At 32.3% G+C, this 9,941-nt stretch overlaps 1 protein-coding gene across 1 annotated transcript; it reads right to left on the bottom strand.

Moving 5' to 3' along the window:
• Positions 1–20: 20 nt before the first annotated feature.
• On the bottom strand, positions 21–2,743 carry LOC128213474 (putative inhibitor of apoptosis). The gene is made up of 4 exons (XM_052919206.1): positions 2,177–2,743; positions 1,861–2,000; positions 1,082–1,133; positions 21–985 (listed from the first exon to the last, which is right to left on the bottom strand). Exons 1-4 carry the CDS (start codon positions 2,286–2,288, stop codon positions 777–779), a joined length of 513 nt encoding a protein of 170 aa, XP_052775166.1. The 5' UTR covers positions 2,289–2,743; the 3' UTR covers positions 21–776.
• Between the last annotated feature and the right edge of the window lie 7,198 nt (positions 2,744–9,941).

Below are 9,941 nucleotides of genomic sequence, written 5' to 3'. Positions count from 1 at the left end.
CATCTATTTCATGTCTAGGTACTTTCGTTTTTACAAAATAATTAGGTTACAGAAAAGTGAACGTTTATCACGAGCAACATTACAACCGTCACCGTCTAGGCACAGATAACCTTTAAATAAATTATCATATCCCAACATATATAGTAAATTCATTAAAATAGTGAGATTGGCTAGGCAATTAACCTGTATTTGATAATGTGTAAGGGAATAAGCACATCATTTCTTAGATTTATGAATAAAGCATATAAATAACCGACATGACTTACCACTGATAATTGATTGAAAGCCTTTTTTAGAAAGGAGATCTATATATCAATATACTTGTATTGTTCCATTAGCTATACAATTTTATTGAATAAATTTTCTATGTCATTCGCGATGTTACATGCTTTTTATTTACTAACAGAAAGATATTGAATCCGTTTTGTTTATTTATAAATTAAATGATATGTACAGGCCTGGTATGGATGTTTTGTAATGCTTTCAAAACTTTTCATAAAAACAAATTTGTTTTTATTTGGCACATTTTACAGTAGTTTAACATTCTTTATTGACTGATAAGAACACAATATATTCTGTCTTTGTTTCATATCTGTATAGCTTAAACAGTCTGTTTGTTCTCTTTCTCTCTGCAAATATATCTTGAAAATGCTATAAAAAAACTGCACTTCTTCTATCAAGGAAAATGAATTCTGGATTAAAGAGTTGCAGTAGATTTTCGGTCTGGCACAATTTGAACGTTTTCAGCAATGGTATGTTTGTAATGTTGATCTAGTTCACCCCAGAAAGGTCTTGACCGACTCAACAACTTTCCTTTCACACACGGGACAAACGGTAAGGCTGGGTCCACATTGCACGCAGGCGGCCAGGTGGCTACAAGGCAGCAACAGGACTATCGCTGGACTCTCCCGACAAACCTTGCATGTAGTTCTTTCCTTTAGACGAACATTTTCTTCCTCTAAGTCAGAGAGTTCGTCCATTTTTCCTGCAAATAACAGTTGCATTGTTTTATAATTAAACACGTCAGGTTTATTGTGAATTTTACAACTACGCTCGTAAAGCACGGGAATATTGATCTTACCTGCCTTATCATTCGTCAAAACACTTGCACCATTATCCTCTATATCTTCTTTCTGTTAAACATAAAGCATAATATTAGGCAATCAAATTATGGGATTACAAAGTATATCTTGGTAGTTGTGGGGATAAGCAGACATATATATCATATAACCTCAATGGCAGATGACCCAGTGGTTGTAGGAAATAGAATATACGAATTAAGCCGATGCTTGGCGACGTTGACAATGATGTTTCTACCATTGCTGATAATGAAAAAAACTTATCAAAAATATTCATGTGAAAAACTACATAAACAAGTCAAATAGTCGAAAGTTTAAACATAAACTCAGTTTAATGGTACAGGGTCAACGTAGATGACACAGAACAGAAAAAAAACATACACATACCAGAAACACGGAAAAACAACACAAAAACCCGCAGACAACAAACTACATATTATATAATTTATAAAACTAGGGGTGTTAATCAAGGATTGTTAGGTACCGCCTTGACACAGTCAGTAAATAAAAAAACATACTAGGGGTAAAACTAATGTGCACAGCCACACACTTATTCCAATAAAACCGGGCCATGCTTATAAGACGTATTGTGCGCTTTATTTAAAATTTCTTCCAAAACGTTATTACGTTGTGAGAGTTGTCAATAATTCGAGAAGTGTACACCCGATGAAGTACATCATATAACATGTGCGGAAATAGCATTCTCGGTATGTTGAATGCAAAAACAATACTCTCACAGTTTAACCTTTCCTAGAACAACTCGTCAAAGCATTATTCGAACCTGATTATCGCCGGACATCTTGGTCAGAAAGGGACACGTCGGCGGTCCGTGCTTTTTGTGCTCGATCAAGGGATCATCTTCTGGAATCATATATCGAAGCCCGAGACCACACGCAAAACAGCGGACAATGTCGTGATATCCTGGCAAAAGGAAAAGCATCGTATGAGAATGAATATTAATACTCACCCTTTGAATATACGTTGTGTATCAAGCCCATCATAAGACGTAGGAACAAAATTTATACGGCAGATTGTATTTTGTTGACATATATTAAAATACACTGTGCTTACATACGGTATCAAACATATTATTTAACCTGTAGCATTAAATCCAGCATTTGCCAGCTTCTGCGGGTCAGTCATAAATCTCCACTGTTCAAAACTCTTTAGACGACATTCTAACTTTTCGTAGTTTGTATCTTCGCCCATTTTGTCCGCAAGCCAGTTTTATGTACAGTCCAACACTTGTAATATAACTACAGTATCTAGAACCATATTTCATTACACTCACAAGTTGTTGTATTTCTTAGGTAATGTAACAAATAAAAACATTATGAATAGTTAATTTAGTCCATACAGACGTCATAAATACACTCCCTGGTTTGGTGTATGTAAATATGTGTATATGGTTATACAGTCAACGTGGCCTTTCCCTGCTATTTCTCAAAATCGACGACAATGATGACAGAGTACAGCTAATTGTATATACCTAGTTTCATACTCATGTGTATTTCTGGAACGCTATTTCAATAGTTAATATCAACCCACTTAAAAGTATCATGACGGTAAATACTGCTATTTTATGTCTGACGTATAAGTAACCAGAAAGTAGATTATCATGCCACCCAAAATTTAATTGCATTCATACAAGCATGAAGCTTCGCACGTTTTTGGTTCTATTTCTAAACATAGATTTGGGAAACCCGCTTTCGAAATACCTTATCTGACAAACAAACAGAATATGCTGGGTTCCCAGTTTATGATACTAGGTTTAAACGCGGTCATTTATCATATAACTCGCATATTTAGGACACCTCAATATCAGTGATCCAAACAATGGAGTTATGAGAAAGGTGTAAACAAACATGGAACGCCATTTAAAATGAAGGATTTATGACTGATGCGGACGATTTCCTTTTGAGATACCCTGTTTATAATAATGGTTGTGGGAAGTTTTTACAATACAGCTCTGGGCGTTATGCCAAAAGATATGAATGAGATATATCTAATGAACTGATTTTCTTTTAAGATGTCTAATATTAACTGTGGTGTTTTTGTCTAAAATACAAAAAAGGATATTAAAAGTACAAAATGAAGCAATGTTTTCCTCCTTAAAACTGAAGACTTCGGATCGCACATTTAATTATTGATTCAATTCATGTTCTTACTCATGCAATCACTCCTCGTATAGCTATAGTTTATATTAACTAAACATTGTTTTACTTCAATTTGAAAAGAACAATATATTTAATGAGTTATTCGAAGCCAAAAAGCTGATAGACGTTAGAGGGGAACAATTTAGTTAATTTTTAATGCATTATTGTGTTTATCAGCTGTTGTTGGCGCCCTTTAACTGATTACTATGTGGTCACTTAGCTATTCATTAAAAACAACGTTAATAAGGCTCAAAACTTTTAATATGAACACTTAATGTATGCCATTTTTGTTTTTTTTAAATGAATTTAACATAATACTGAATGAAATTTAAAAAAGAAAATTCTTAATTTAAATGCGCCTAAGTTCGAAATTTCAAATCAAAGATAATTTCAAATCGATTCGAACGATTTGGAAAGAATAAAACAACATCAAAAACACACATTTAAATATGTTAAACAATATGTTTACCTTGAAATGCGTCCAATTTCACCGACTACTAATACAGCCTCATCTAATGCACAATGTGCTTATAATCAATATGTTGTCTCACACGAAGGCCGTTTGAGACACAGTAATTGCAATTAACCGCCAACGGAAATGAGAAATCGAAAATGTGACCGACCTATCATTTTAAGAAAGTATTATTTTAAAGCAGCTTTTAATATTGTAGTGTCACTAGAGAATATTTATTTTTGGCATCATAAACATTCAATAATGCCCCTTGATATGATGATAGTTGGAAGGATTGACTTACGATGAGTAATACAGGCGAATGAATGTATTTAGTGTATCGTCTGCATGATAACTGAGAGTGTTTATACATATGTTTCGGTAAAATGGTTTCATCCCTGATCATTTGCATACTTTAAACGTAAACATTAAAGACATACAAAATCATGTTTATTTACGAATCAGCAAAACGAAAGCATAATCACTCTTCAAATAAGTTAATGATATTTAGCGTATTGAGAAAATCACGGCAACTGGCCAAGAACACAAAACATATACATATCATTGGGATGCGTGTGTCATTTTCATGACTATCTTGACAATATTTGCAGACACATATAAACGGTTCTGACTGTGTATAATTGTATGTAAAGATGGCAACCGGCAGATAATGAAATACAGAGACATGAATGCATCAATGTCATGTGATCCACATGTTCATGATTATCATAACAATATTTTGCAGAAACCTTTAAACGTTAGTGACTGTGCATAATTCAATGTATGAAATGGCATATATTTTGTTGTATATTTTTGCATGGCAATTTGCTTTTAAATACTTCCATCGAAATATTTACCGTTGTAATTGTGTCTAAATAATAACATATGATTTTATTATATTTCTTGCATAGAAATGATCGATCTCATACTCCATTACATTTATATCTTTATCAGAACAAAAAGTGAAAAGTCTATCTTCACGTAAGATTTCTAGATGTCTCCCAGTTTCTATACCAATTTTATGGATATAACATCTGAATTTTGCAATACGTTTGCATAAATATTATAGAGAATTATCATCTAGATAATAATTCGATATTGAGGAACGATTTAATTTTTTACAATAATTCGTTAATATTTCTGTATCAATCCTTTCATAAACTCTATGAAACACGACAATTAAACGTTTCAATGAATATCTTCACATCGCCAACTTCCTGACTAACACGCACGAATCCAAACCTAAATTGGAATAACGTTTCCCTAACCTCAGAAGCCAATGTTCATCTCCCTATTGCATTTAGCCTTTTTAACATTGAATAAAAAGTATTGGGCTATCAATTATTTAGCATAGTAGGTAATTATGAGAGTTATAAGAGTATAGTTGGCATAATAAACTACATACTTTAAACTATATGCTTTAATTAGAGAATTATAACCTTAGTGACGAGAGTAAAGAAAAACAAGATAAAAAAGAAAATCGCCCTATTACTAAGACATCTGCTTTTATCTCGAATAGATCCAAAAGTATTCTTACTATAATGATGGTTACGATAACGTCAACATAACTCCAGAACATTCCGGATCAAGTGTCTAACAAACAGCAGACGTAATAAAGCACAGGTGATCGTCACATAGCTTGCTCACTAAAATAAGGCCATTCAGTCCTATGATATTGTTTAAAAAGCATAATAAAAATAATGTGGCCCTTCAGACCATTAATATTGTTAAAAATAAATAAAAAGTAATTATAATTGATAAAATGACATTTCAATAAATTTCTAAGATTATAATTTGAAAAAAATATCATTATTTATATATAAAATAGACAAGGTTCCCATGTCCAGAAATCCCTATAACCACAATTGCCCTGAGCAATGTCAAATATTTCCTTAAATATTTGACAAAATGCTATAATTGTTACACTGCCGGAAAGGTAATATACTAAACTTCAAGAAATATATATATATTATGCCAGTTCTTGAGACAGTTCTTATTAACCGGACAAATGCGCAAACTCAACACTGAAAACGCCAATTACAAAAAAATGAGGAGGTTCAAAAACTACGAAATCCCCCTCCCCCCAAAAAAAACCCCCCACGTTTAATACAGACTGACATGCAAACTATGCGCATGCATTACAAAGAGAAGCTTAAAATATCATCCCTACCGTTGTGAACTCGTTGAGTAAGACGCGTTTTTATCCAAATCGAACGTTCTTTGTTGCGGTATTTCTACTTTCATATTTGACATAAAGTCGAAACTCCATACACATGCAACAATTCAGAATTATATCTGCAAACAACAGATAGAAAATATATGCTGACATATGTTTCATTAAAGGGACACTAAATGTTACAATTGCAAGAGAATTGCTTTTGTTAAAAGCTTACATAAAATTGACATATTTTTGTACAACGCATTGAATTTGACTTTACTGATGTATCACATCGCTTACGTCACATGCATGTTTCACAGTGTTTTGCGCATTTTTACAATAGTTTACTACGGTTGTCTACCACGTAAATCCCAGAAAGTTTAAAAATAGCGTCGGTATATTTAACTGTACTCATAAACAGATATAATTTAAACTGGGAAACCGTTATGCACTATTTTAAACGGGGAATCATAGATGAGACAGCAACAAGATTGTTTCGTTTATTATTTTAACCTTATTAAGTGAACACTTTGAGTATCACCATTATTAATCGCAATGTATAATACAAAAATAAATACGTTAACTTGAGCATGTATTCTTTGAAATAACTCAAACAACGTACAAACATTTCTTATTTACCACCTAGAATAAATAAAATGTTCCGTAACAATGAACAATTACACATTTAAAGAATAACAAATTAAATTTAGCTTAACTAATTATAAAATAATGCTTAGGCGAAACAGCATTTCATTACAGTAAAATAATGTCATAAAATCAAATTTTATATGCCGATTATAATGCATTAACCTATATTGGGGAAAGCCTAATTCTGACAGTTACTTTATTAGCGCACATATAATAAAAATCTTCATACAACCATATCTAATATACAATTATTTTCAAAACTTTTTTTTCTTTAAAAGCAATAAGAAATACTAACATTCCTTCAACCATTTTTTCTAGGAAAGGAAGGTCATTAAAATATTCCCGGTTGAATAAAACGACACAGCTGACATGGGAAAATGTAAATTGAATATTGTTGACTATTTCACTTGTTTCAAACAATATCTGTAGTTTTCAATATAAACATTGAGGAAGATTGTAAGTTAATATGATAACGAAGTGAAAACCATTTTCAAGCTAAGATGCCGAACATTATAACAAACATTTTACATGAATGATATGTTTTGTATCACCCTGTAACACATAATGGTAATTGAATATGCCACCCAATATAATTAATGATAGTTATATTAAATAATGATTCCGAAATTGATCATTCAGTATTTGGAAGATATCATTCGTAAAAAAAGAAAAATCTTCTATAATAGTTATAACTACAGCTTTGAGCATTTTATTTGGTAAAATTGTTATGTTAATTTATAAATCTATTGCATTTTAATGCTACAACACACGTTCACGTTCAGACGCTTTGTAATCAGTTTCACTTAAAGACCGTTCGGAGGCCTGACTGAGTCGATGTGTATTAGAATTTACAATGACCTTCCTTGGAGCCATTTTACCTTTTTGACTAGTGTGCAATTCATTTAATATTTCATAGTTTGTACTTTTTGAACAAAATGGCCCCTGGCCATCTCCATTGGTATGCAATGTCTCCTTCGCTTCATCTTCTCCGCTTTTTGTACAATGTGTCTGTTGACCATTTGTTGTTGTATGTTCAATTGTTTCATGTACCTTTCGGCAAAGTGTCGCTTTGTGTGTAACGGAATTAGATGGCAAAGGGTTGTTCTTTGAAGAAAGCGCTTTCGCTGGGATTTTGACTTCAAATACAGGCCCTTAAAGTGGTGTTTCATTTTCTGAAGTAAAAAAAACAAATTTTGTATACTCTATCACATGTCTTATTATCAACTTTAAGACCATGTAAAGTATTAAAAATAATACTATGTAAACTTATGACACAAGCCCAGTTACACAACATAGCACAACGACCGTGTTTAAAAAGCACAAGGCCTAATATACACTGAACGAAAGGCACACAACATAGACAGAATTCACACTCAAAACATGTTTGTCACTGCCTTGGTACGGTCATCGAAACAGATATATTAGTTTGTAAATTGTGAATAACTTTACCTTTCTTAATTTTATGGCGTAATATTAATATAGTGTTTGGAAAGACTATTACATTTTACGGTCTGACAACCAATAAAGATGTTTTGAATAAGAATTTCTTTTTTATGACATGATATTCAGTCACCAACCCAACCTTTATTGTCACAAGAGCATAATTATCATCCCTTACCTGCCACAGCACTACCATCAGCACCATTACTGGGGGAGCCGGTGTTCATAAATGCGTTTTCGTCTCTTTTCTGTAATAAGAAAGACAATAAGATTTATAAGATAGTGTGTAGAGTTATCAAACATTTTATAAGTCATCTAGTAAATGCCAAGCACATGTACATGAGCAATAACGCTATTTTAAGTATTCTAAAGTTAACAACATCAAAACGAAAAAAAACATGAAGTTACCTCAATCATAACGGTAGTTGTGTGGCAAGATGTTTCTGAAAGGTGATTTTCCTCATATCCTGGAATGTTATTTAATCATTTGTTGGTATTATTTACTGATAGTATCATTATTAAAGACAAGGATCTCTTGTTTGTTAGAGAGTCCGTTCAAATCTAGAGAAACGTGCACAATAAGAAATGTCTATTTAATCAAACTATCACGTTTGGGATAATATTTGTACATTTTCCTGTCATGATGTCAGTTTGAAAATCTTAAACAAAATGCTAGTTGATATATTTATACTAAGCCTGTACCTGAAAGCAAATGTGTTTCGGATTCACTTTGATTATCGATTTCCCGATCACCTCTCAACAATGTATGGTCGAGTGACATAGAGAAACTTGTTTCCTTGATTTCTTGTGGTGAAATTGCCGTAGGATCCTTTTACAATGGAAATTATGAAAACATAAATACTTTTATTAATAATTATTTTTTTCATCAAACATAATGCTTGGCAGGATTGAGCAAATTAGTTATTTTAGCCAAATGAAACCTCTTTCTTGGAAGGCATAACTTAACAACTATATCAGCTGAACGACATGGCTGTGTGTTGCTTGTTTAAACCTCATAATGGGTATCAAATGTAATATTGCTGAAGATAAAACAATCAAAAATGAAAATTTCAAAAAGTAATTTTAAATTACAAGCCCAATTTCTGCCACGAACAAAAAACGCAGCCACCAACAAACTTTAAACAATTACAACATTAACTTTCTAACCATTTTCAGTTAAGTTATGCAAACATTTATATACCTAGAATAAAATGAGCCTGGTATGTTTAATTTCCACATAGTGAAATTCACATGAGATAAACATACTGTATGAGTACTAATGCATTGCAATTAAACAACATTTTCCGAATAATTTGACCAAACGAAACATGATCAGAGACGTGTTTTCTCTTATACACCAAAGTGAATCTTCAAGAACTTTTCCCAGATTGTATAAGAATCTTGTTCATTTTAAGACTTTCAATATGGAATAAATAAAAGGTTCTAATCAAATGAAAGTATTTAAACTGAAAGCATTCTAAAAATACCACAGGGGAAAACAACGTTAACTTTTTTAGGTCACCAGCAATGAACTTAGATAACTAAACAATAAAGTACTGATTTAAAAATGTAGTAACACATATATTAAGTTTTATTCAAATACCTAAGATGGCAATTGAGCAATGACCAACATATTGTAACGATTATAAGAAATTTTCTATATATCTAAAACGGCTTGGTATCGGAGACATTTTCTGAACATTTAGTTTAATTGTGAAGACAGCTGGATGTCAAAATAATGTGCAAAATAAAACATATTAAGCCTCATCGGTGGCTACTAAAATTGTGAACATTTCTTGGTCCGTTGAATGTCATCCTTTGTACTTGTGCATAGTTGCAAGCATTTTCCGATAGGTACCGTGGAGTCCGATTAAAATAGTGCATTGACGATTATCAGAGTAACCGCTGTTGCTCAAATGTTTAAATATGTCAATGTTTTATTTACTGTTCATGTCATTTACAAAAATGAGTTGAGCAGCAACATTTTAGAACTTATTTTGCATACATGT

Source organism: Mya arenaria, chromosome 13 (genome assembly GCF_026914265.1).
Source record: "Mya arenaria isolate MELC-2E11 chromosome 13, ASM2691426v1".
Taxonomy (NCBI): domain Eukaryota; kingdom Metazoa; phylum Mollusca; class Bivalvia; order Myida; family Myidae; genus Mya; species Mya arenaria.
This window is presented reverse-complemented; position numbering and strand designations above follow the sequence as displayed.